At 39.0% G+C, this 27,914-nt stretch overlaps 1 protein-coding gene across 1 annotated transcript; it reads left to right on the top strand.

The window, feature by feature from the left end:
• Positions 1-457: 457 nt before the first annotated feature.
• On the top strand, positions 458-27,671 carry CBP (CREB-binding protein; the record flags this gene model as incomplete). The annotated part of the gene is given in 26 exon segments (NM_001204711.1): positions 458-997; positions 3,488-4,185; positions 4,734-4,959; positions 7,430-7,540; positions 10,751-10,915; positions 11,432-11,708; positions 12,221-12,338; positions 13,765-13,909; positions 14,426-14,568; positions 14,955-15,173; positions 15,458-15,751; positions 16,090-16,549; positions 16,980-17,098; positions 17,798-17,968; positions 18,332-18,489; positions 18,983-19,063; positions 19,625-19,681; positions 20,145-20,222; positions 20,552-20,619; positions 21,232-21,379; positions 22,056-22,196; positions 22,447-22,726; positions 23,204-23,416; positions 24,209-24,370; positions 24,655-24,936; positions 25,665-27,671. Coding segments are annotated over 26 exon segments (6,738 nt in total). The 5' UTR covers positions 458-912.
• Between the last annotated feature and the right edge of the window lie 243 nt (positions 27,672-27,914).

The raw sequence follows: 27,914 nt of genomic DNA, 5'->3' as shown, positions 1-27,914 counted from the left end.
TGACAGAATGAAATAAATAATCCCAAGAGTTGTTTCATTAAAATATACTCTTAATTGCGTCATGAGTATAACCCGGCGACCGGACTATTTTTTCTTGAACAAACTTCCCTTTCCGCGCTTCTCTATTCCAATCGTATCGATCAAACCGTTGATCATCAAAGGACCTGCGGCAGCCAGTTATGCGCTGCTGTTGCATCCGCAACTCAACCTAAGCTCGAGTCTTGGAGAGAGCTGTGCGAGCCCCCTCCTCAGAAATTTTATTACTATCCCATCATGCCTCACTCGGGATCATGTGAATTACGATTCCGGGGGCTCACCTAATATTTTACAGCAGATCATCCAATCGTTGCAGGAGATTTGTACCACGTGACAGATTTTCCCTCGAAATAATTTATTCCCGGTAGCGTTTTGCGACGTTCGTGAGGGTTCGGAGGCACCTCTGTCGAGGCACAAACTTACATCAACAGCCGCCATGTTTGTTGGTTGTGAAGAAATGAATTTGCTGAAATTTTATGTTTTATTTCACTTCTAAAACGACTATTTGATTCGGGATATCGGTAAGGTTGTACCTCTAAGGTTCGTTTTTGGTTTCAGAGGTTCATATGGTGACTTCATGCCTGATTTGAAGGAGGAATTTTGTTAAACAAAAATCCTCTCTGCCGCGGTGCTTTGTGGCAGCGGCTGGCGATTGGATCGCTAGGTCGACGTGAAGTCGGCGATGTCCGTCATCATGGTGCAAAAGTGAAATCGTGCAAAGACACCGATCCGGACGCGTGGACGAAAGTTGAAATTTTCTGTGACATTGTTTTTCCTCACGTGTTTTACAAGTGTTCTCCTCAACGATGCATGGGATGAAAATAGTCCTGCAATTCCTGAAATTAGTAAAATCTTAGTGCTGAGTTGATTGTAAACATGGCCGACCATCAACTCGGGCCTCCGGCCAACAAGAAACCAAGAATCGGATCGCCATCGTTGAACACTCCAAGCGATAATAATGGTAAGTGCAGGATTGCTCTACAGTTGAGTTTGTTTTTATGTTAAATGATTTTTGTACTTTCTCTTGACGGCTTTGTGCTCCTTGAAATCAAAATCTACGTTCTTTTTTTTTATTAAAAAACTTGTCTAGATTCTAGACCCAGGGTTTTGTCTAGGCTGATTGTTGAGGCCCCATGCCCCATGTTTCTTGAAATCTTTTTTTCCCTGGAAAGAATAAATTGCATTGGCTTAGGTGATTGCTTTTCCAAGTAATATTGGGAGAATATGAACTAAACCTAGACAGATTTCTTTGTGCAAGTTTAGCAATGTCAGGGGTCAGTTCTAATTCAAGCTTATCTTTATACTTTGTAATATTAGAATTAGACAGTTCAGACTCTGACTACTGACTTAATTGTATCTCATTCCCATCATCATCTTTGTACCAATAAATTGACTTTAGATCTTGATCTAGGATCTAGATCTAGATCTATAGATCTACCACAGGGAATAGACTTGTTCTGATTGGGTTTTTTTTCTATTACTTGCCTAATTTTTTCATACTGTTGTCATCTTCTAAAAAATAGTCAAAGCATCTTCACCCAGGTAGGCTATGTGCCAAGAACGCAGTGGTTTTTATTGAATTTAGATTTATAATATAGACTATAGATCTAGATTTAGATTCTAGAAATCTAGATCTAGGCTAAGATTCTAGATTTTAGATTCTGATTCTGATTTGTAAAAATAAAATGGGCATCACAGGTTTTGATTTAATCAGCAGTGGCAGAACCTGAGTTGAGATTTAGAAAATGTGAACAATTGGATCTTTCCTATTTGTTTGTTGTACTCTCTCATTAAATTCCATTTATATATCTAGATTCTAGATCTAAATCTAGATTTCTAGATCCAGATCTAGATCTAGATCTTGATTCTAGGTGCAGTTTTAATAAAGAGCCTAGAATCTAGTCTGAAAAGTGAAGCAGTTATAATGCCCATTTCGCGCATAGTGTAGTAAAGCCCTTTTCTTCTTTGTTACAAGTCTTTCAAGGTAGTTTTATTGTGGTTTTAAAATGTTCGTCTACAGTAATTAATAGCCTAGCTGTGGCAGTAGCGTTTAAAATGAATTTCAGTGCTGTTCGACTGTAGAGTGAGATCATGTTTTCGATTTGGGCCTAGATCTAGATGTAGATCTAGATTTAGATCTCTATCTGTTCTGTTGAGCTAGTTTATAGGGAATATTATGTTGTGTGGGTTTCTGTATGAAAACTGAATTTAGATTGGGTCTAGATCTAGAGATAGATCTATATCTAGACTATAATACAATAAAATTGGACAATTGTACACCCAAGATGATGTGCTTATTTTTGTTGGTTTGACACTTCATGTCACTCTGACTCTATGATTGTTTTTTGGTGTTTTTTTTCGTCCTTTACCTTTATTTTACAATTGATGGCATGTGCAGCAGTGAACCTTTCGCGACATATTTAAGTTGTTAGATTCCATCTTTAAAATTGTAATGTGGAAGCAGTGTGGTGTTTTCTTCAACAAAAAAAGAAATGCTTACTGGAGTAACGGCCAACATTCTCAGAAAGCTTTCACTTTCGCATAAATACCTTCTGGGCCGGATTTAACTTTGGTGGACCAACCATGTTTACATGTAACAATGTGCACTGATGACAACAGTAGGGGGTTTCAACCCCCTCCCCCCCCCCCTGGCAACAATAAAAAAAATCAACAACATATAAATGCAAAACAATAAGTATGAGGCAAAACAATAATAGATCTAAATGAGAACCAAGTTTTAGTGTGATTTTCCGATATCCAGATGCTTTTAACTTGTCAGAATTTTGTCTGATTTCAGGCGTTTTACTTTAATCAGTCTTAAAACAAGAGGTATTTGATGATATGGCATGTTAATTTTTAGTCCCTGTACATGCGCATTTCCATGGGGTCTGAAAAGTTCAGGGAGTTCAGTTCGTGCTGAAATTAGGAATGGAATGGCTTTCCATTTTCTTCTAGTTTTTCTGAATTTTGCTTAATTTGTTTTTGAGGGGAATTTGCATCATGCAGGGTTTTTTTTAAATTATGTAAAAAATTGCCAGTGTTGATTTATGGTGTTTCTCATCTTTCAGTGAGGAAATTACCAAGGATAGGATTCCCGTGGTGCTGTATGATTAGCATATTTTTTATTCAGTATTGGTTTTTTTTGTTTTTTAAATTTTTATAACTTACAAGTTTTTAAGACTAGATCTAGAACCGAAAGGTTGTACTGGAGTGAGGGCACATGCCTTTTCTGTCACATTGAATGGAATCTGGAAGCCCTTTGTCTGTCCTTTCCCAACAGTGACATGGACATCTTTCGTATGTGAATACTATTTCTTGAGTCTGATCCCATAGATAAATTTTTTACTAAAGTTGCATTTCTTTGCTCTTGAAAAAGTGTTGCATAGTCTTCCTTTGTAGTCTTTCAGTCTTTTTCATTTGTTTGCATGCTTTCTTTTCTATTCTTTCACAGAGTTCAACTTTGGAAACCTCAATTTTGACGGGATTGTGAATGAATTACCAGATGATTTGGATGGGCTGCAGGGCACTTCCGGTGATGGCCAGACACCTCAGGGCAGTCAGGACACGAGCATGGGGGGCTCGTTGTCCCAGTTGCTGTCGAGGTCAACCCCAAATTCACAGACTTCTCTGCCGTTACCAGTCAATAGTGCTGGTGGTATCCAGACAAGTAGAAGCCCTGGCATGGGTGCAATGATGAATATGGGAATGGGCAAGAACCCAATGTCGAACAACCTGGCAGCAACACTGGCGAACAAAGCAGCCACATCCTCACATATGAACATGAACGATGCGCTTGTCAGTAGCGCCTCATTCACCATATCAGGAACTAATGCTGGTCCAATGGGTGGAGTTACTAACACCATGGGGATGAATCCCACTATGGGTAATCCGCAAATGATTGGGAGTGTGGGAAGTCTGAATATGAATCAGCAGATGCCAAATCAAATGATGAATGGTCCTACCAGTTTCCCTGGTAACATGGGTCAAATGAGAGCCATGCAGGGGAACAATGTGAATCCTTCCACATCCATGCAAGTGCCACAGACTGGTATGATGCAAAGTCCTGGGATGCCTCAGATGCAAGGTCATCAAGGAATGCCTGGACACCCAAATATGAACATGCCACAGAACCCACCTCAAAATATTCGGGTAAGTGCCGTGTAATAATTAAAACAGTTTTTGAAAAAGTGATCTATAATGTTTTGGTTACAGTAAATGCTTTTTTCCACATTTTATACCAGTAAACCATTAATTCTTACCCCCCTTCGCAGTGTGTGGCATGCCACTTGCAAAATAAATAGTATAATTTTGCGATATACAGCATCTCTTTATTGTTGTACAGGAACGTTGGTAGCCATAGCATGAGTTAGACATCAGATTTGAAAACGACTGCTGCAAATATACAAAGAGACTAGAACTGCTTATTTCTCTGGAATTTTAGGTTTATGGTAACCTAGTTAAAGTTAAATGTTGTGGGTTTATGACTGATGACAGTCTAGCTTTCGTCTTGGGTTTTCAAAACAGCCCTGTCCAGTGTTGAAAAAAACTTGACATTACAAAAAGGATAAACATGGTGGGTTGGGATGTCCATACTGAAGAGGTGGGTTTATTCTTTCTCTAGTTTGTCAAAAAATTAAATCCTCTGTATTTGAAAATGGTTATTTTTCCATTCTTCACCCCCTGCTAAATGAACACAGCCTGGACAACCCACTGGAAGTGGTACTTCCGGTCCACGTCAAGCAGCTGGAGAGCCAGATAAAAGCAAACTCATCCAGCAGCAGTTGGTCCTGCTTCTGCATGCTCACAAGTGTCAGAGGAGAGAGCAGAACAACATTGAGCAAGAGTGCAAGCTGCCATACTGTCGGACCATGAAAAATGTTCTGAACCACATGACGACCTGCAACAAGGGAAAGTCTTGTGAAGGTGAGTGTCTTGGTTTTTTATTGTTGTGTCTTAAACCATTTTCCCAAATTGTGGCACTAACCTTGTTGTTGTCCTAAAAGTAAAAACCGTACATAATAACCATGGCTCTCCATGGTGTAAATCTTGTCTTCACAGCGTTTTGTTGTACTCACATTTTTTTGCGCTGTTTTTATCACATTTATCCACAGTGAAGAAGAAAACATGACTTAAATCAGAATATTATGCACATTTTGATGTCGTTTGATTGCCATGGGTAAGGACAATGGTGAAAGACTGAAGAGCTAATGAGCAAGCCGAGACACAAAATTTCATATTGACACTACAAAACTGATTTCAATCTTTGTCTGAGCTTCTTGAAAAAGAGTTAGGTTGGAGTACAAGTGTATTGGGCATTCATTTTTTTAAAATGTACATTTTGCACGGAAGAAATTGGAATCAGAGAGAAGACGCAAAGATTGGGTCTCTTAAGAGTTGATGGACAAAATACAAAAGAGGAAAATGAAGGCAAAGCTAAACATATGCAAAACTCAACAAGCTTAAAGAACTGCACAAGAAGAGTACACATACACAGACTCACGAAGAAGTGAAACAAGAGCTTATTTAAAAAGCAGGCAAGTGCAAGTCCATAAAAGAAATGGTGGAAGCGGGATAAACGAGCAGCAGCCTCAGGTAATTTAGAATATGCTTTAAAAAAATGAGAAGTGCAACAAACTGGAATTGCCTGTAAAAGACAAGCAGGGGAAAAGAAGCAAAGCTATAAAAATGGGAGGAAAACTTCCTGTAATTTCTTAAAAGAACCAGCCCCCAAATCACCAACCAGATGTACCGCGAGCTGAGAGAAACTTGAAAGTAAGTTGTGATCCTTTAACAGATAAAGAAATCATGAATGCTATCAGAAAGTAAGAGTGGAAAGGCAGCAGGCTCATACTACACACGGCCCAAGGCACTTAACTCTTTCCGGATCTATCGCTGATATATCAACGGGAGTCCACACCCCTTGCGGACGTATCGCCAATATATCAGCTATGATAGGGGGCCTCAGTTTTGTTTCGTTTTAACCTGATCCATTATTTATAAGTCGTTTATATTGTTATTGAAAACTTGGAAAGGGTTTAGGAAACAAAAACATCTAGTTTCACTTTGTCAGAGTGTCCGTCTGGAGAAAAACAAATGAATTGGTTCTTGCGGTCTTGCATCAACAAAACGATGTGACCGGACTCAGTATAGATATCATAACTCAAACAAAAATTAGAATATTGCATTCAAGGAAAAAGCTGCACATTCAGAAATTTTTGGAGTTTGCTCTTGGCCTGTATATGATAAGATAGCTATACTGATTCGCTTTCACGTGACCCCAACGTGATAAGGCGCTTGGCGGGTAACACACACACATACACACCCGCTGCAACTAAAATTCCACCGCTGGTGCGATGTGGGTGAAGCGGCAAAGCCAACGATAGACCCCTCAAGGGAAGAGGAAAGATTTGAAGGGAGAAATCCACTTTCGAGCAAGATGTGGAATCAGATCTCCGACAGATGGGTTACAGCTGGCTTGAGGAAGGGGAGGACATACATGGAGAGCCTTTCTTTGTGGTTCATACCCATTACCAGCTGGAAAAAGGCTGAGAGAGGCAGAGAGTTCTGTCAGCATTTCAGAATTTGAAGTTACTTTGTTTACAATTGTGTCAAATTTGAGAATTGGGCTCTAACCTTTGATAACACCGCTCTGGTGCTGCATGATTACTATCTTGCATGTGGCTGGAGGACATCATTGTAGATCCTACTTAAATTGTCCCATTATTGTTTCTGTCTGTCCATCTTACTTTTTCCTAGCACTAAATGATCATTATTATGTCAATGTGCTTCTCTTTGTTCAAACAGCCACTCCCCATTTCTTCCCTGTCATTTTTTTTTTACATTTTAAGACACTGAGATACTGTGTAAGACTACTACTTTCTTCGACCATGGTTGGCCATCTTAAACGGTTTCGACTGTATTGATTTTAAACTGGAAACTGTCTCTTCCTACTTCTCTTGCAATAGGGCTAATGGCATCCTGGGGGGGGGGGGGGGGGGGGGGGGGGGGGTGTAATTGGTAGTTGTGGGAATAAAAATACAAGATAATGTGGATAAAATTGGGATTTCCCTGAGCTATGTTTTCACAGTGAGAAGAAAAGATATTGGGAAGGGTCTTTATTGGGCTGTGTACTTTTTGTATTTGAAATGGCATGTTGGTAAGCCATGTGTTGGATGTAGTTGGGAAGTATCTGGATTTGGTTCTTAAATGTTTCATAAATTACTGCCAGGCAGAGGTAACTGCATTGTACAGAGCATAGTAATAGATGCTGGAGGGATAATATGATAAAGTACCAAAAAATTCTATTGCTTTTGCATCTGTTACTAAAAGGCTCTGTTGTGAGCTATGTTCAATTTTTCCAGGTTGTTTTGAAGGTAAAATTTTCGTTTTTCAGTTGCCCATTGTGCTTCATCTCGTCAAATAATCACTCACTGGAAAAACTGCCTACGTCAAGATTGCCCTGTTTGTTTTGCTCTGAAGATTGCAGACAAACGAAATACCCAAGGTATGCTTTTTGTATATCTCTGGGGCCAAGGTTTCTGAGATCAAAAAAAGCCATAACTCTGCACTTGGACTGATCTGTACCCAAAAACATTCATATTGACGCTTTGTTCCGAGTTATAAAATATTCACTGGCAGTCATACCAGTCATATTCTTCATTCTCTGAAAATCTGGGTGACCCATTGATTCAGGTTTTTAAAAAATGGCATGCGTTATCTAGGGTCCGTGAGTTTTAAAGCCTTTTCACTGTGATATAAGAAACACACGGTGAACCCCTAGACAGATGTTCCCATGAGAGGTGCATATATTCCGGATAAATCAGAAATCTAGATTTTGTACATTTGTGAATATTGTAACCACTTTCGCAATTCTAGATTCAAGATGCAATTAAAAATATGATCTGAACTTTTGTGTTCCAGTGCACATATTTTCATACGGAACAGTGAACCAGTTTTGTTCCAAGTTGCGTCTTTCATCATTTAAAGAAAAATTTTCAGAAATGCACACTTGGTGACGATAAAGTGCTTCTGCAGGCCTAGTTATAAAAAGGATGCTTCGAGGCGGACATGGTTTTTTAATGTTATTTAAAATTACCGTTTAAATTTCTGTCGTATTGTTATGACTAAAGCACTTTCGTACATGGCTGAGGATTACGTTGTTGTAAAAGTAATGAAAAAGTTGTTGGGAAAAAAAGACATTTTAAAGAAAAGCATCATGAGGAGCAGCCCTTTGAAATGACTGGCGCTTATTTCAATCTCCACAATCTTTTCATGACTATATGTCCCTACTAATTTAATCAGTGCCCAGACATCTTTGTCATTTGTTGAAGTGTTGAGGACATAAGGCTTCTTTTGTGCTCAGGTGCCCTAGTTGCTCAGTTAAAATGCATTGCACCGGACTAAAGATCAAGAAACCCTTGCACTTCAGTTGTTGTTATAATTTTTTGGTGTCCATCTGCTTCTCTCAGTTCTACTGGAGACAGATTTCTGATGTGTTTTTGTTTGTGTTATTTATTATTTTTTTAAATTTGTTGTTTTCTATGTTCATCTGCTTCTCTCAGTTCTACTGGAGACAGATTTCTTATGTGTTTTTGTTGTTGATGTTTGTGTTATCTTTTTATTTGTTGTTGTCTATGTTCATCTGCTTCTCTCAGTTCTACTGGAGATCAGATTTCAGAATATTCTGTTTTGACACAGTTCAACCAGTTTCCATAGTTGTGTCTCTAATATGTCAAAATTATTAGAATAATTTTGTGTTGCCTAAAGAAAGATACCAAAAGTCGGATTTTGAGTTAAGGGTTGTACCTTATAGGAAATTCAATGCTGAACAGCAGTTTTTGAATTTTTGAGAAATCTCAAGTAGTTTTTGAGATATTGCACATTTTGTGAGTTAGGGTATAAAGATCTAATTTTGAGCAAATTAGCTTTTTAGTAGGACACAAACTTGAGAAAAATAATGATTCTATTGTTTCTAATGTGTTTATTCATGGAAAATTTATTTCCAATTTGGCATTCAGTTGACATCAATATTATGATTAGAATTCAGTGGTAAAACGTAGCGGGGGAAGAGAAAACATGCTTCAAGAATAGATTTTAACACCTTCTAAAAGCAGTTTGCATTATCTCTTTAAAAATACCCTAGTCTCAAAATTATTAAAAATAAAATATCTAGAAGTCAAATCAATGGAAACCCTTTTGAGACATTGTAAAAAAATGGTGGAACTATCATTTTCTAATGGAAACACTTTTTGGTCAAAAAGGTGATTTTTTGTCATTATCAGTCTTCTGAAGCTAAAAATGGTCTGTGGCGACTTTTGGTACCTTTCTTTGGGCACCAACATTTATATGGTATCCTGTTGATTCTGTATGGCAATTAACAATTTTGGAAAGAAACATTCATAATAAGAATATGTGTCTTTTTATTTCAAGAACGAGAGTTTCTGTAATTTTTCAGTTTCATAAATAAGGAAGTAAATGTTAAGATTTTCTTTGATTTCAGATTGTATGTCCTTCCTATTGTATAAAAGAATTAATGAATAGACAATCATTTATAGGAGAGGAGGACCTCAATAAAAATGAAAAGGAGCAAAAAAGTTCTTTCCTTTTTAATCTAACTGAACTACAAATTGTATTTATGTCTTTGCACATAATGTATGTAAATTTCTGTACTGGTGATCATGAAAAAGGTACCTCTTTTTGTATGTGTAAAAAAATCTTGTCTTTTGAGTCTTGTACGTTTTTCCTTTCACGTGAATAATACAAAGTACTTTCAATCATGTTATTTAATGACTTGGCAACAAAAGGAATGCCCTGAGCATGCCAGTGGCTTGATTTCACAATCTTTCTTGGTTGACAATGACTAAGTCGTATTGCGGCCTTTGAGACCTAAACAAATTTTTTTTTTTTTAAAGAAAAGAAAAGAAAAAGTCTGCATGGGGGGGGGGGGGGGGGTGCATATTTTCTATTTTTGGACATGGGTGCTGTAAAAACTAAGCACCAAAATGTTGTTTTCATAACACTTCTACTTTTTAGAGTACTTTGTATTACTCAAGTAAAAGGGAAATCTCGGAAGACTGGATTTTTTTACACAATTAAAAAGTTGTCCCTTTTTATTGATGGCCTGTATGTAGTCATACAAAAATTTCCAAGGAAAGAGTCTTGCCTATTTGTAACATCCAACACATTATTGTGTTTTACCATAATTGGTAGCTTATTACTGGCTTCTTACAAGAGAAATACGTACCAATAAAAATTAACACTAGACTAATGCTTCCCGGTTATCGCATAGGATGCATTGGATATCAAAGCTGATTTATAATTTTCTTGGAGAAGTATTAACAGTAGTAAGTAGTAACATGATTAGTTTTAAAATATTGCTATTTAATAAGATTACCTATACAGGTCTACTTGGCATTTTACAAATTATATTGACAGTTTGGGGAAGAAAAACTAATGTTTACTTACCCGTTATACGTTTGTTTGAAAATGGACCATTTCTCCGCTTTTCTATTTTTCTTTATGTAGTAATTTTTATATTGTTATGATCACTCGTTATTGTTTTAAAAAATGTTCAAAGCAGTTCTTACAAGCTTCATTTCTGTATAATTGATCTGTACATAGTGATGTTTTTATTGCCAGTTTAAACCAAAGATGTTTTTAGAATTGTTTCGTTTATGTTCTGAGTGTGTCATGTCTGTCGTGTTTGATTTTGTAGGCCAGAGTGTCAATCAAACGTCTACTATGACTGCACCAAACGCTGCTGACCCTGCAACGATGAAGAGAGCATTTGAGTCTCTAGGTCTCCAGTACAACCAGAATACCCCAGCTCACAATGCTGCTCAGCATGGTCATCCCCAGATGAATGCTATGCAGAACGATGGTATGGAAATTAGTCAGTGTCTCAAGTCCTCAAAGATATGTTAAGGACAACCAAAGTACTTTGACTGAGTTTGATAAGACTTCTCTCTGAAAATATTTTGGACCCATCCTTCCCGCAAACCACTGTACATTCTGTTGAATAGATTTAATGACCCTTTCAACACTGCAAAGTGTTTTCAGGGGTGGACCCTCTGAATTGAACGTCCATATCAGACAGGACCAAGCCAGATAGGCGGAGAGTTTAAAAACAAAGTTCAAGAGTGCCTAGTTGGGGGTTTGAACCCCGCCCATCCACTTTGTAGTTCAGTATGATACTGAGTTAAAGAGTGCCCACTTTCTATTTAAAGTGAAATCTTGAGACACAACTGTCTCATTGAAAGCTTCTATACGCATTTTGTGCTACCAAAGTTAAATAAGCAGATTTGTGTGACCATGTCTGTTGAATAGTGATGGGCTTTTATTGTTGCTCTATTTCTTTTTAAAAAAAGATTCATTTATATCCTCTTTCTCTCAACAGCTGGTCAAATCAACAAAACGAACATGCCGAATCAGCAAGGTCCAAAGGTTGTCCCAGATCAATCAAGTAGTCCAATGAGCATGTTGCCTGTGCCACCCACGGGACAACTGCCTCAGACGATTCAACCACAGAGTGGCACCCAGCTGGCATCTGCAACAGCTCAAGCAGCTGCCATGGGGAATGCCCCTGATATTGTCAAATCCATCCCCGTGTCCAGCAGAAAAGACTGGCATGCCCAAGTGACCCAGGATCTTCGCAATCACTTGGTTCACAAGCTGTGAGTTCCTTCAGTATTTCTTTTGCAATAACACGTTTTAGCTTTGTTAAGCTTTTGTTTCATTTTGTTGTTTGAGATGAAGATTGATGGATCTAGTTGGTTTTGTCTTTTTCTTGATGACCTCAGATTTGCATTTAAAAAACTCTATAAAAAAGCACTACACTGCCATAGTGATGTATTGCTAGTGGGTATGATTCTGTGTCAGCTTTCAAATTGTGAAGTAATACCCAAAAGATTTTTCCTTATCCATATTGGCGTTAACTCTTGTGCAGTCAGTCCTTTGGCAGTCTATTGAAATATTGAGTAGGTAGTTAGAGATGCTGTAGTGCAGTCTGCTACTGACACAATGTTATGCCTTGATTGTGATGTGAAATGTGACCATTGGCTTGCAGACTCTTCTTAAATTGTTCCTTTTACTGTGAAGTAAGAGAGATCTTAAGGCGGCTTCACTTTGGGGTTTTGTGTGTGTGAAAAGTGCTTCTTATTCTCATCTCAATCTTTATTATTCACAGGGTGCAAGCTATTTTCCCAACTCCTGATCAAGCTACCCTCCGTGACAGTAGGATGAAAAATTTGGTTGCATATGCTAGGAAAGTAGAAGGAGACATGTATGAATCTGCGAACAATAGGGTAAGTCATTTTTTTGTGTCTATACATTATGTTCTTAGGATTTTTTTCTTTTTTTGGGAATAAAATAATATAGGATTAATGTCCCTTGCAATATTGTAAGGTTATTAAAGGCGGAAAAGTTGGGAAAATAATTTTTAAAATTTATATCACTCCCTTGGTACGGGGTGGGGTGCCTATTGCGGATGGGGTCGGGACGGGATGGTCGCCCCACTCGCCGCCTGAAAAGTGAGGCAACGAGTCGGGCGCGACCGACTTGTGCCGCGATAACCGCTTTGTGCCCTTAATCTGGCTAGCAAACCGACCTGATCCCCCAATGGTACTGTTGGGACTGAATCATTTTCTTGCTAGATAAAGATCTAGATCTACAGTAAATCAATCTTAAACATGATCGTCTGATTACTTACCTCGCATTTGGTTCCGTAGCACCAGATGGAGAGATCTAGTATAAACAGGGCTTCCAGTCTTCAGCAATTTTGCGGATTTGCGCAAATTAGTAGATTTCCGCAAATGAAAAAATTTCAGTGAAAATTCGTGCCCAAAAAAAAATTATTTTCAAAAATGCGAAATAAAAATTTTCCCTTATTACCAATAGTCAACAATAGCCAACCCATACCGGAAGTGCTCTTTTATTTGAAAGTGTAGACAGTGTCTTTTACTTTCACTTTCTAAAGCACAAGAAGCACAGCACTAGCTCTGTAAACAAGAGGAAGAAATGACGATTGTGGTTCAATAGATCTTGGGCCTGCCAAGAAAAGAAAACTCTAAAGAGAGCTTGTTTTTTGTTTTTTTTACCAGACTTGTTTATTTGTAAGTATTGTTGTGGATTTAAGTTAAATATAAGCTGTCAAGTTATTTAGATCTAGAATCTAGAGATAAAGTCAAGCTGTTATATAAAAAGCTATGATTGTAAGAATTCTACACCTTATGCTGATTATGGTGCAAACCAACACAAGCAGAAAAGTTAAACATTAACTGTCAAGTTTTATAGATCTAAATTGTGGATGTACAGTATCTGTACAAGGGAGAATGCATGGTTTTGGATTTGGAAATATAAGGATTAACAAGCAGAAAATTATGTAGGCCTATACAAGGTATGTTTTTTTTCTCAATTATTTTCTAGTTAAATTTAGGCCTGAATAGCCAGAAATGGCTTACTTAAGATGCTCTGAAACCAAAAATTCTCAAACAGAAAGGGGACGCAGTCCCCCTTTAACCCCCTGCCCTGGACCCGAAAATCCTCGAAAAATGATATCAGCCGCTGGAAGCTCTGTATAAAAAAACTGTGAAAGACTTTAAATCTTAGATAAGTTAGTACAAGGATCCAGGCAGTGGCCATTGATCCTCGGGTGTGGCTACTGTATATAATCCCATACTTTATATCTTTATTCTAAGTTTGAGACAAATGTCATCATTATTTTCTTTTCAGGGTCAGTACTACCATTTGCTCGCTGAGAAGATCTACAAAATACAGAAAGAGCTGGAGGAGAAGAGAATTCAGAGGATGAAAGTGCAAAATGCTCCGAATGCACAGGTTCCTGGAATGCAAGGCCAGATTCATCCAAATGCTCAAAGTAAGAATCTCTTGTGAAGGCTTAATGCTTCAGAAAGATTGATGGTCTCATTTGCTGTAGTCATATGTGTCATGTTAGTTGATCTAGAAGAGAAAAGGCAGATCAATTGCCAACAAGTAATGTTAATCGTCATAACGGAATGTGCCCAAGCTGCTGTCAGCGGTTCCCTGGCACAGTGGTTCTGATTGCGAGCCACTGGGAGCGGCTTGCCTGAGATCGGAGAAAGAGTTTCTTTTTAAGCGATGATGAGGGAATCTGATTTGGTTTGCCAGAGATTTTTCAATGGGGTTTTTTTTTTTGGGGTATGTTTTGGAAAACTAATTGTTTTTGTCTGTAATCGACGAGATGTGAACAAGCTCTTTTTTTCTGTTACCTTTTTTTTTTTTTTTTTTTTTTTTTTTTTTTTTTTTTTTTTTTTTTGTTGTGTCAGCAGTGTTGTATGTGCTAATTGCATAGAATCAGGATTTTCATTTTTTGATAAAGCTAATGTGTTTTTAACCCTGCATCCTCTTTCAGATGGTCCAAACAATGTACAAGGTAATGCATTCTTCAATGAGATGAATAATCTTCCGATGCCCAATCAGCAGCAGATCCAGCCACCTCAAGGACAGCTCAAGATGAAGTGGTCAAACATGCGTGCGACACCGCCACCAGTACAGGTACACGTTGTGGATTTTTTTCTTTCTTTCTTTCTTTCCCTTTCTTTGTTTTTCTTTTCTTTCTTTTTTTTTTTTAATAACCTATTAGAATGTTTATGAAATGTCTTGTTTTCGGCATAATTTACTATTTAAAGTTCATCCCTTTTAAGAAATAGGATTAAGTGCGTTACAATTTTGTCTTTGGGCTCTTACCTTTGCTTCAAATTAGGGTATTCTTGGACTGAATCTGATAGTATGTAAAATGTTACGAGCTGTGTCTTTGCGGGTTTCTTTAGTGATACTGCTTAACCGTTTGAAAATAAAATGTTATCTGATCTTTTGAAACCTGGCCTCCCCAGGAAAAAGTAAAGGCGGATCATTGTACCATGTACTCTCATTGTTCACAGATGCCTGGCGTGGCCACTTCAAGCACTATGACTATGAATGCTGCCCTGGCAGACTCCCAACAGCAATTTGACGCCATCAAGCGTTCCATGCCCCAGCAGCCAGGCGGGATGAACCGCCTCATGATGCCCAGTGCTACAGCAACGTCCACCCACCAGTCCCCACAGCAGCCACTTTTGCACCAGCAACTCAACTCACAAGCACAAGTAGTTCAGTCTCAGGTAGTGGTCGTCATTTTTGGGGGGGGTTTTGTCTGTGCTTTCTCAATAGCTTTTGTTAGTGGGGGAGTAAGGTCTATAACTGTAAATTTTTTGGTTGGGTGTATAACAGTGGCATATTTTTCTATTCAACAATTCTAGGATTGTTAAGGTTTACAAAATAGTACGTCTTTATTGCAATAAGTAGTATGAGTAGAATTTCAATTTTGTTTTACGATTAGCTGTATACATAATATGTCAGTGTCACACTAACTTAATACTCACTCCCAGAGATTTGTTTATTACAGGCTTCCAACCAGTCTGCCATGTCCACACCCCAACAGTCCAACCTTCAGAATCACATGAACTCAACACTGCCCGATGTATTGGGTGGTGTCAACAATCAACGAATGACAGGAACGCCAACCGTCGGTGGCTCATTAGACAGTGTGGTGGCTACAAGTGGTGTCCATGTTGCGACCTCCCAACAGTCTCTCATTCAGTTGGCGGGCCCAGCTGCTGCTACTCCAGTTAGTCAACCTCATTTACCGATATCCAGAGCATCTCAACTGAATGGACAGACCCCAACCCAAGATCTTAGTGTGAGTATTTCACCATAATTTGTCCCCCCCCCCCGTCTTGCAGCTCATGCTCAATACCATGTCATTTTTAAAAAATCATCTTTGTTGGGGGGGGGGGGGTTAAATCGAAGAGTATCATAAAATGCTTCTCAGACGACAAACTTGCCGAGTGCCTTCGTAACGTGCATGTTGCTTTTGTGGAACGAAGGCATGCCTCTCCACTGTTACTTAGAGGTATCTTCTCAGCATTGTATTTCTTTACATCTCATTTTTATATTCTGTGACAAAATATATTGTGAATTATGTAAATAGGAGAGCACATTGTTGAATTGTGTTCGTTTTTTACTCCTGTATTTCAGAATGAACTATCTCAAGTGACTGATGACCTTATGAAATCAGAGTCAAATAACAAGGACACTGCATTATCAGAGAGCAGTCAGAATCTGTCTAGTCTGTTGTCTGCTGCTTCACCATCAACGTTATCACTCACGACTATGACACCATCAGTTGTCACATCATCTACCACCGTGTCTTCCATGCTCAACCTGCCACAAAAAGGTGATGTTAAGACCGAGTCGTCAACTGATGTGAAAGTCAAACAAGAAGTAGAAGTGAAGGAAGAGAAGATGGACACAGGTAAATCCGAGTCGGAAGTGAAACCTGAGCCTGACTCCATAAAAGCTGAGAATGAAACTTCTAGTCCGAAGTTGGATAACCTTGACGAGAGCTCTCAGGCGAGCATTGAGGAGAAACCAGCTTCTGTTGGAGATGCATCAAATAACTCTGCAGCTTCCACACCAAAACCAAGGTGCAAGAAAGGTCAGTATCTCTTTACAAGTAAGAGTTTTTGTACATAGATCGATAAGTTTTTGAGAATGTGACATGTCATTTTCCTTTTCATGTTTTTTTTAAAAAACTGTGGATTGCAAATTTTCTTAAAAGCATAACTTTGGTTTGAATATTTATACTATTGATTTCGCTGTGGTAGCCCTTTTTCTACTTGTATGACTTGCTTACACTTCATGATTTGTCTGGAAAGCATGGATCTCTTGAATGTTAACTTACTTTTATGTAAGAGAAGTAAGATTGACATTCATTAGTCTTTGGGTAGATTTAGGATTGGAGGGGCTGTTTTATGTGTTAAAAGGCATGGTAATCAGTATAAGTTGTTGGCTGTGAAGCACATACCCAGTACAAAAAATGTTAAATGGTTTGTTTAATAAGTACCTACTGTGATTGTTTTTCTCAGTTTTTGATAAAGATGAGCTTCGCCAAGCATTGATGCCTACCCTTGAGAAACTCTTCAAGCAAGACCCAGAATCTCTTCCTTTCAGACAACCAGTCGACCCTGTTGTCCTCCATATACCAGTAAGTTATCAATATATGTCCCAATTATTTCTTGGTCATTCATTTTTGGATGTTTTATATATTATTTTTTTTACTGAATGGCTGTGTGAGTTGTATTTGCACTCACGTTTTTTTAAATTGAAGGATGCATGTTTGTGTGCTGTTATGCTGTAAATCGTGTTCTTTTATTAGAGAAAGGAATTTCCCTTGCTCTCAGAGCTGTTATGGACTTGCCTAGCACATGGAATGGTGAGGTGCTGTGTTGGGAAACCAGTTTTGCTTTTCTATCAGATTTCCTTGCCAGGCAGTCCCAATTTTTCATTAGGGGGTATCCTATTTCTTTGACAGTTTATCAAGTTCTTTGAACAGTACAACAATTTGATACTTATTGTTCATGAGTTCAGTTATAGTTTTTTGTTTTTATGTTGTTGTTTGTTTGGTTTTTTTTTTATTGTTTCAAAGACTGGATATAAGAGGACTAAGGCACTAGAACCTGTATTGGTGTTTAAGTTGCAAAATATAAGATAACTAGATTTCTGTCCTTGATATTGCTTTTGTTAAGTTGTAAGTTTTACACAATACTCTGATCTTGTATGCCAGTGAGCTTTGTTGTGCAAATGGAACTACGGTGGCTAAGTTGTGTGAAATGATTTTGCTTTTTTTTTTTACTTTTCCAAATTTTTAATGGTCTTTGGCTCTGCTTTTTTCCCCTCTCAACAGGATTACTTTGATATTGTGAAAAAACCCATGGATCTCTCAACAATAAGACGGAAGTTGGATTCGGGACTGTACTCAGATCCATGGGAATATGTTGATGATGTGTGCTTGATGTTTGACAACGCTTGGCTTTACAACAGGAAGACATCAAGAGTGTACAAGTATGCCTCCAAGGTAAGAGGCTTTTGTTCATTTTTAAAAGTATTTTGGTTCATCAGTTTTTTCAGTCTCTTTAGCTCTTAAATGAAGTGAATGAACCCATAGTATGGCAGAATCATCCTGTGGACTTCAAAGAAGCTTTGAATGGCTTAAAGTTTATTTATATAGGCTTTTTTCTAACTTTGAGTCTTGTTTTTTTTTCATTTTTACATATATATTTTTCCTACGTGTAGTAGACTATTTTTAAAAAGTTTTTTGGGGGGTTTAATTTCTTCATTTTTTTTGTTTGTGTTTTGGGCAAGAGGGTTGTTATCATGTTTTAAATTTTTTAGGTGTGACGTTTTTGTCATAGTGACAAATTTCATTTCATATTTTCAGCTTTCTGAGGTGTTCGAGAGTGAGATTGACAGTGTCATGCAGTCATTGGGCTATTGCTGTGGGCACAAGTACGTCTTCTGCCCTCAAGTTCTCTGTTGTTACGGCAAACAGCTGTGTACAATCCCAAGAGATTCTATGTACTACAGCTACCAAAACAGGTAAGATTTTTAGATTTTAGTTAAGGAGGTTTTCTAGGGTGGAGATGAAAAGTTGTTTTTTTGGGGACTAGTGTGTTTTATGGATAGTTTTAAAAATTTATGCTGGAGATAATCTTATTCAGTTTTTACTTCCATTGTCACCTGTCTACTTTTTTTTAAAACCATGGTGGTTATCTTGGTAATTCATTGTACTTTGTTTGGAACATTGCCAAAATGTTAAGTTATTCTTTACATTTTAATGGTCAGTAATAATTTTCGTTTACCTGTTCCTACACTGAGGCTGGTACAGTTACTTCATATATTTTGTTTTGGTGAAGTTAGAAGCGTTCTAATGATTGTAATTCTGTGTCTGTACTGTTTACAGTTAGCCAGTTCCCTGTTGATATATTGGAAATAATGATGTGGGGAAATTTCAATTGTTACTTTTTTCTGCGTTTCTTCCGAATGTGAATAATTGTGATGTAAAACCATGCCATTTGTTTGTCTTCTTCAGATATGTTTATTGTGAAAAGTGCTTCAACGAAATCCAAACAGATGAAGTTGAGTTATCTGAGGATCCAACACAGCCAATGACGTAAGTGACAGTATTATTTTTGTGGAAGCTGTAAATAAAATTTCAAGAATTAATTTTTTGTTTTCAAGTAATACTTTCCATGTGAAGCATATTAAGTCATAAAGTATGCAATGTGCACTATTTAAAAAAAACTAATATAAATTAAATGTATTTTGGGGGTAAAAACTATTTGCCCCTAAAAATTGTGTAAATTCTGCAATATACTATGTGCATCAAGTAAATGGAATTTGAGCTGTTACTTCATTTTCCTTTGAGCAAAAACATTTAAAGAGCTCACATAAAAGGTCTCTGGCATTCTACATATTATGTAATTGTAGATAGCTTTCAAATACAATTTGAGTGCTTCAGATTTCTTGGTGAATGTTGTTCATTTTTATTTTTTTATATATATCTGTTCTACCCATTTTTTGGTCCCAGCCATGGATTGTGTGCACAAGTGATGTGAAAACCAGTTTGTTGTAGTTTAAGAATGTTTTCCTCTGGATAATGAAAATGTTTTGTATTCTGTATTTTTCAGAGTTATGCTTTTATGTATATCAGTATTCCCTCTGTTTGTTTCAGGAAAATCAGAAAGGATCAGTTCGACAGAGTAAAGAATGATCAGTTGGATTATGAACCGTAAGTGTTGTCAGTTTGAACTTTGGTGATTGTTTGTCCTTTTCAATTTCATGCAAAGCATAAACTGACACAAATGACTTTTTGGTAGCCTTAATGTGAAATTCGAATCCTTGTCATTCCTTTTTACACTGCTGGGCTTTTTTCTAACAGTACTTCCATAATAGAGTTGAAATGGGATGTGCAACACTTACAATGTTTGTGGGGGGGGGGGGGTCTGGTTTTCATGGAGTACTCTGACTTTAGTGATGCTGTATTCAACTACAAAGCGATTTCTGAATGGGGAGAAATTTCTTTTATTGTATATCTGTTTTTCTGCTTGGATCTTGGCCGATCAGAATCCTGCTTCGTATGTGTTCTAAATTGTGTCGATGGTGTGAAAACACCTACATTTTAACATTTATTTACAAAACCTCCTGAGCTAATGGTTAATTGATTTTTATACTATAATCGATTCTCTTCACAGGTTTATTGACTGCCAAGAATGTGGTCGCAGATGGCATCAGATATGTGCTTTGTGGTTTGAGTCTATCTGGCGTGAAGGGTAAGTAGATAAGCCAGTATCGTATTATTTTAAATTAGCGTCTTTATGTAAATGTCTGTTTGCCAGTAGCGTTTGTTAAACTGACACTAACATGTTATTGCTATTTTCCTCAACAATTTGTTACATAAGCTTTTCTTTCTTTTGTAAAGACACCTACAATAGTAAGAAGGTATATGTTTATATATATTAATTTACTTTTTAGTATAACGAAGATTTTTGTGTCATCTTTGAAAGGAAGCAAAAAGGAAGTGAGTTTTTGTCATTCTGAATGTATTTCATGGGTCCACCATTTTGTTTTGTAATACCGATTTCTTGCGTCTTTTTTTCAGTTGGTCATGTGATTCTTGTCTCAAAGCAAAGGGGGTGAAGAGGAAGGAGAACAAGTTCACATCAAAAAGTAAGTTGCAGTTGTCTACTGTTTATTTCGGCTTTAACTCTTCTCTAAAAGCATGTTGTTTATTCCTACAACATTTTTATTTTTTTTTACGGTCGAGAGTCTCAGGCTGGGCTGTGCTTCATATCAGACCTATATGTGTTCCTGCTGTTCAACAAATTTGTGTGGGCTGTTGGTGGGTGCTCTAGTGGGGTTTGTTTATTCTTTCCTATCAAACATCTATCGTTCTTATATTTCTTCCTCATTTTTTGTGTTGGTACTCTCATGTAACACCTAATCTTTATCACATTTATGACCTTTTTGTGTTGCAAGTGCTGTAAAAAAAATTTTTTTACTAAAACTAAACAAATTTGTGGTTGGTCTTGCTTGTGTGTTGACATGCTTTTCCAAGAATCTAGACAGAAATTGGTTGTATGTAACACGAATGCTAATAGCTCTATAATTATTTTTTAAGATGGTTTTGTATCCTTCACATGAAAGTCTGTATTTTTACCTTGTGTTTTTGTCTCGGAATTGACGAATAGAAATAGTTCTTTACTTTTCACTTTTCGAACAATTAAAGTAAACATTTATGTATAGTTGTACAGATGTTTTAAAATATTATTTCAATTGCAGAGCTTCCCACCACAAAGCTGGGAACATATCTGGAAAACAGAGTGAACAACTTCCTTCGCAAAAAAGACAGCGGTGCTGGTGAAGTGACCATTCGGGTGCTTTCCAGTTACGACAAAATGACAGAAGTAAAACCACTCATGAAGAAAAGGTACACTATTGTGTCGTCGTCATGTCTCTTCTTTTCCCCTCCCCCCTACGGGCTGTTTCAGAAATCACTTGGTCATCCATAAGTTGACTAGCTTTTATAACTCTTGACAATGACTATAACTTCCTTTGTTGTCTGTTATGAAAACAGCATGGAATTATTACTGTTATGTCCTTGCAGCGCAGCGCGGTTGGTCAGAGGTTGCCACAGGTTGTTCTCACTGATTTTATTTCCACTTTTTTTTTTTTGGTTTGCTCCTTCTTAGCACTAAATGACCTTTACTGTGTCAGTGTGCAGCTTTGTACTCGTATAGGGCAAAACTGGATCATGAGTAGGGAGTCCGCTTTTGATAGGGTACGTGTATTGTCAGGTTGCTTTGGTACTTTATTTGTTTTGTACATAGTAAAGTGCCTTCTTTCCTATTAAACAACTATTGTCTTTCTCTCTCCTTTTTTATGTTTGCTACTCTCTTGTAGCTTCTTTAGTTTTCAGCACTTGTATGGCCTTATAGTATTGCAAGTGCCGTAAAGCTCTTAAAACAATGGCCATATAAGGAATGTCATTTGCATGACTGAAGACTCGGGTTATTCTTGTAGGTTCATGTTTTTGGCTGGGCATCATTTTGTGTGGCATGTTTATTTGTTCTTTTGCTAAACATGACTTCTGAATGCATTCGCAGATTCGGAAATGATATGGAGGATTCATATCCATACAGAGCAAAAGCTATGTTTGCTTTTGAAGAAATAGATGGAGTGGATGTTTGTTTCTTTGGCATGCACGTGCAAGAATATGGGTCCTCTTGTCCTGGACCAAACACAAGGTAATTTTTTATAGTGTTTGTTTTTCACCTTTCTTCATTAAGAAGTGATTACTTACATCCTGGAAGTTTAAAAAGAAATTTACAAATGCGTGTTGCTTCAAGGATCCGTGGTCTTAAATAATCGTGAACCAATGTTTTATTTAACTGTCGGAATTAATAGGTGGTCTCATTTGTACATCTTATACATTCATGTGTGACATGGTTAGCAACTGCAAGTCTTCATCCTTTTGTTTCTTTTTTGTCTCCCCAGGAGAGTGTATATTTCATATTTGGACAGTGTTCACTTTTTCAAACCAAGGCACCTGCGTACAGCTGTGTACCATGAGATCCTTATTGGCTATTTGGAGTACGCCAAGACTCTGGGATACACCACGGCTCACATTTGGGCCTGTCCACCCAGTGAAGGTGATGATTACATCTTCCATTGCCATCCTCCAGAGCAGAAAATACCCAAGCCAAAGAGACTGCAAGAGTGGTACAAGAAAATGCTAGACAAAGCCATAATTGATCGAGTGGTTGTGGACTACAAGGTGGGTACTGCTCTTCATGATTCAGAAAATATTTTTCTAACATGACAGATTTTGTTCAAATAATTGTTGTGCTGTGGGGAAAATTTGTCAATTTTCTATGTCTGCCTTTGTCTTTGTCCAAGTGGTACAGAATGCTCTAGGTATACAGGTGTACTTGTAGTTATAGTCTGGGAATGGGAACCTTTTTGTAAGTTGTAAAAAGTGGAAAGGTTACTGTAAGCTTTGTCTAAATTTGTTACGTTCAGCTTCATGCATCAAAATGTAATTACTTTGGAGTTGTAGTGGTGGAATCACTCTTCTGAATAGCAAGAAAACAGGTTATAGTAGCAGAAGCATGGTGGTTTCAAGTTATGGATATATAGATTCTTTTCCTGGAACCTGTGAAAGATAACCATTGACTCAAGTGTTACCCTCTTTCAAGTTATATTTTTGTTTTTGTGAGACTTGGTTAGAATTTTGTGGTTTTCATCATTTCAGGACATATTCAAAGATGCCATAGACAGTGGTATTAGCTCTGCTAAGGACCTTGCTTACTTTGAAGGTGACTTTTGGCCAAATGTGATTGAGGAGAGCATCAAGGAGCTTGACCAAGAGGAAGAGGAGAAAAGGAGAAGGGAAGAAGCAGAGGCAGCAGCTGCTGAGGCCGAGGCTCAGGACACTGTGGAAGAGACGACAGATGCGGTATGTTCTGTGAGTGTGCCTTCCTTTAGTCAGTGGTCCCTTGAGTTAAAGACTCATGCACATGGGGAGGGGGGAGGTTTTATTGGGATTTATAAACAAGTGATTTGTTAAAAGAATTTAGGGTGCTATGGAGTCTTTAATCTGGGAGGACCACTTAAACAACGGATATTTTAATTAGTTTACTGCCTTTGATGGTCTGTTAGGATAATGCATTATACGAACAGATGCTGGATTATGGTGATGAATTAAGAAACTTTTTATACTTGTAGATGTTGGGGTGTTTTACTTGGCTAAGTGTGGTGATAGTTTGCACCATATTATCACTACATACAAGGATTGACTGGTGTTCAGTTAAGACCTCAGTGCTTTCTTGTCTATGTGGTAAAACATTCTGAGTGTATCATTTTGTTGCTTTATCAGTTGGAGTTGGTTGATGCTGAGAAAAAAAGATACGGCTACAACCCCATTTGATGCACTGTAAGAGTGTTTGCATTTTACCTTTATTGGCGAAGGAATATTACGTTGTTGTATGTAGATGTTGAAGCTGATCATGTCAGCCATATGTCTATATCCATGCTTGTCTTCATCTTCAGATTACACAGATGTTTTCTTCGGGAGCATCATGGATGTGCTCAGGCTATGTCTTTTGGTAATCTGTGCAAGTCCTGTTATCATACATTTCCTCACACCTCTGTTTTTTTCTCCCAGTTATTCTTGTACTGTCTTGTGTATTTTAATCAGTTCTGAAGGCTCTTCCCTTTCAGTTGTTGTGCAACCATTTTTTAAAACTTATGACAACAGGATGTTGCGGGGACGAAGAAGGGTGAAAAGAAAGGCCAACGAAACAAGAAAGCCAACAAAAGCAAAGGCAGCGCAAGGAAAAACAACAGAAAGACCAATCTGCCTCAGGGAACCAATGATCTCACCGCCAAGTTGTATAATCACATGGAAAAGCATAAAGAAGTGAGTAGTTTTTTGTTTTGTGTGTCAGTGCAACAAGACATTTTTGTCATTATTTATGGTTTATATTTCTCAGTAACAGCATTGTTTTGGGGGGGGGGGTTTATGTTGTGATATTGTACTTTTTATTGGGAGACAAATGTAGAAAGTAACTAGTGGCTGAGTGTGGGGTGAAGCCGACTTGTACAATGTCTAAGCTGTGGCACTTGTATGACCTATTTGTATTGCAACTCAAACTAAACAGCCTGTTGCATGTACTGAGCTCCTCCTTTGTGTGTCTCTTTCAGGTTTTCTTTGTGATCAGACTGCACAACCAGCAGATTGCTGCCTCGTTGCCTCCCATCACTGAACCTGACCCTGCCATGAGCTGTGAGCTGATGGATGGGCGTGATGCATTCCTTACCACTGCCAGAGAGAAGCACTACGAGTTCTCGTCTTTGCGAAGGGCAAAGCTGTCCTCCATGGCCCTCTTGTATGAACTGCATAATCAAGGCAAAGATGCGTTTGTGTACACATGCAACAGTTGCAAAGCAGCTGTGGAGACGCGCTACCATTGCTCCACATGCGATGTAAGTATAGCCTCTTTTGTGGGGGTGGGGGGGTGTGTTATCTTTGAAGATGCTCTTTCTGGAAGAGTTGTTACTTGTGATTTTGTACATCTTTTTCTTTCTTTCTGTGTTGTACCTACAGCGAAGAAATGTAGGTGGTTGGTGGGTACTGTGGTGTGGTTTGCTCCTTCTTTACTGTCTTCATCTATTATCTTTATCTCTTTTTTGTGAATGTTACTCTGCTAATCTTTGGCATTTATATGATATTGTTGCAAGCATTGTAAAACTTTACTAAAACTAAACTTCTTTGAGGGTGGATCTTTCTTCGAAACATTAATGTGGGTGCTTGGTCTGTTTCAATGTCTAGTGTGCGGCCTTTAGATTGTAAATTGTGAACATTGGTGTAAACTTATACCTGGCCATAATAAAACATTCCCCGCCCCATAAAGCTGAGCTTGAACATCACAAGTGCTTCTCATGGACTTACTGATGTTGAAGAATAAAGAATTTTCAAGACTGGATTGTGTGATGATTTTTTTAATGCAAAAAAGTATGTGTGGAGGGGGTTACTTGGCCAATGCCCACCATCCAATCTGTTGGTTTTTTGGGTTTTTTAAAATAGAAATAATAGTAGGTAGCTTTGTATTTTGAAGTGATTGTTTATCATTTGCTGCACCAAAACTTTTTTTGGTAGGCCCCCTTCCTTTCTGTGGGTAATGTACTTACCAAAACTTTCATCTTTCTTGCAGGATTTTGACCTGTGCGTCCCATGCTACAACAAGGAGGGCCATCACCACAAGATGACCAAGCTTGGCCTCGGTCTGGATGACATTGCCAGCTCTGACAAAGAGGAAAATCCACAAGAATCTCGCCGCAAATCCATTCAGCGCTGTATCTCGTCTCTGGTTCATGCCTGCCAGTGCCGGAACGCCAACTGCCGCATGAACGCCTGCCATAAGATGAAGCGTGTTGTGGGTCACACCATGAGCTGTAGGCGGAAGACCAACAATGGTTGTCCGATCTGCAAGCAGTTGATTGCGCTGTGCTGCTACCACGCCAAGCACTGTGTGGAGAACAAGTGCCAGGTCCCATTCTGTGCTCAGCTCAAACAGAAGCTGAAGCAGAAACAGCTGCTGACCACCCTTCATCAAGCTCAAATGCTCAGGCGTCGTGTTGCCATCATGACGGGAACTACAAACACAAGTACCAACAATGGGCCTTCCAGTGCCACTCCGTCGTCGCAGGATTCTCCCCCTCAGTCAACGGCGTCGCAGCCCTCCTTCACAAGTGGCAGCGTGGGCAAAGCCCCTGGTGCCCCGCCTCCACGCGGGGCCCTCATCGCAGCCCAGGAAGCCCAAGTGCAGGCTGAGGCACAGAGACAAGGGGCTGGGGTGCCAGCCATCAACTCCATAGGAAAAGGTGCTATGCAGCCTCCTATCCGACCTGCGGCCCCAGCAATTGTGCCTTCAACAGGGAAGCCAATGAGGCCCCAGCAGGCGTGGCCACCTTCGTACCCGCAGGCACCTTCCCAGCAGCCTCGGCCAAACATGGCGCGGGATGTTCGTATGCAAGGAATGCAGCCCCACCCGCAGCAACAACCGCAGCAGCAGCAGCCGGTCCCCACCATGGGGCCCAGCACGGGGAACGCTACTGCTGGACCTGCTGCGGCTGGGGGTGCCGGGGCCACCCCAATTGGACCCGCTGTGCACACCATGTTGCGAGCATTTAAAAATCAACACCTCTCGCAGAGTGAGTGGCTGGACTTGTTGAGGAAAAACCCCCAACTCATGGCTCAGGTGCTCAAACTGAAGAACGAGAAAGCGAGAATGCAGCAGGCGCAGCAGCAGCAACAGCAACAACAACAACAACAGCACCCGCAGGCACAGCAGCAGCAGATGCACGGCATGCCCAACATGGGGCAGCCGATGCCTCAGCAGGCCGGTGGTCAGATGCAGCATCAGCAGCAGATGAGAAACCAAATGAACCAAATGATGCAGCACCAGTACAGACAGCAGCACATTCAACAGCAACCACAACAACAAACTTCACAGCTTAACCAGTTTGCTCAGCCCCAGCAGCCATTTGTTCAGCGACCGCGCATGAACTTCCCCCAACAGACATTTCAGAACGACACTGGACATAACATGCATCAGTTTCCGCAGCAGCACATGATGCAGCATAGACAGCCCATGAGCCCTCAGTTTATGTTAGCACAGCAAGCCAATCCCTCGAGCCAGCAAATGCTGAATCAAGTTCGTTCTCCCCCTGCATCTGCCGCAGGACTGCCCCAGACAGTTCGTTCTCCGCAGCCAACGCCATCACCTCGCCAGCAACCCATTCCATCCCCCCGACAGCTTCAACAGTCCCCACACCACAATATAGTCAACAACCAGTCCCCCCTTCATGGCATGGGAGTTGGTCAGGACACATCACAGTTGAGCAATGACCACGTCATGTTGTCCTCGTTTCAAACTCACACCACCATGACCCAACTGCAGAACTCGGATGTAAGCATGGGTCAGCAGGACAATGAGGTGGCCCCCTTGACACCTCAGGACAAGCTGGCTAACTTTGTCAACCAAATTTAAAAACTGTTAATTCCCCCACCCAACCCACCCGCCACCCAGGTTCGTGTGAATAGTCATCCTATTTATCTCTTTGAAATTTTTTCTAATGTGTATAAAAGTTCTTCTTTATGTATGAGAATGCTCGGTTTACTGAACAAATTGTGATCAATGATTCTCCCCCCCTCCCCTAAAGAGTTTTTATATTTTTTATAGAAACTGTCGCAGTCATTTTCTTTGTTCATTGAAATTATTTGTTGTTGTAAATCTAAATGGCAATGTGTGAAATATAAAGAAAAATTGCCTTGCACATGTTTGTAAATATTACGTGTACAAAGATAAGCGAGATTTGAAGGTGACTAGTGGTTTTTTTTTGTGTTTTTTTTTTTTCTCCCTTGATCATGTGGGAATGCTGCCCTCATTAAATCTCTGATT

The sequence above is a fragment of the Aplysia californica genome, unplaced genomic scaffold (assembly GCF_000002075.1).
Source record: "Aplysia californica isolate F4 #8 unplaced genomic scaffold, AplCal3.0 scaffold00151, whole genome shotgun sequence".
NCBI classification, from domain to species: domain Eukaryota; kingdom Metazoa; phylum Mollusca; class Gastropoda; order Aplysiida; family Aplysiidae; genus Aplysia; species Aplysia californica.
This window is presented reverse-complemented; position numbering and strand designations above follow the sequence as displayed.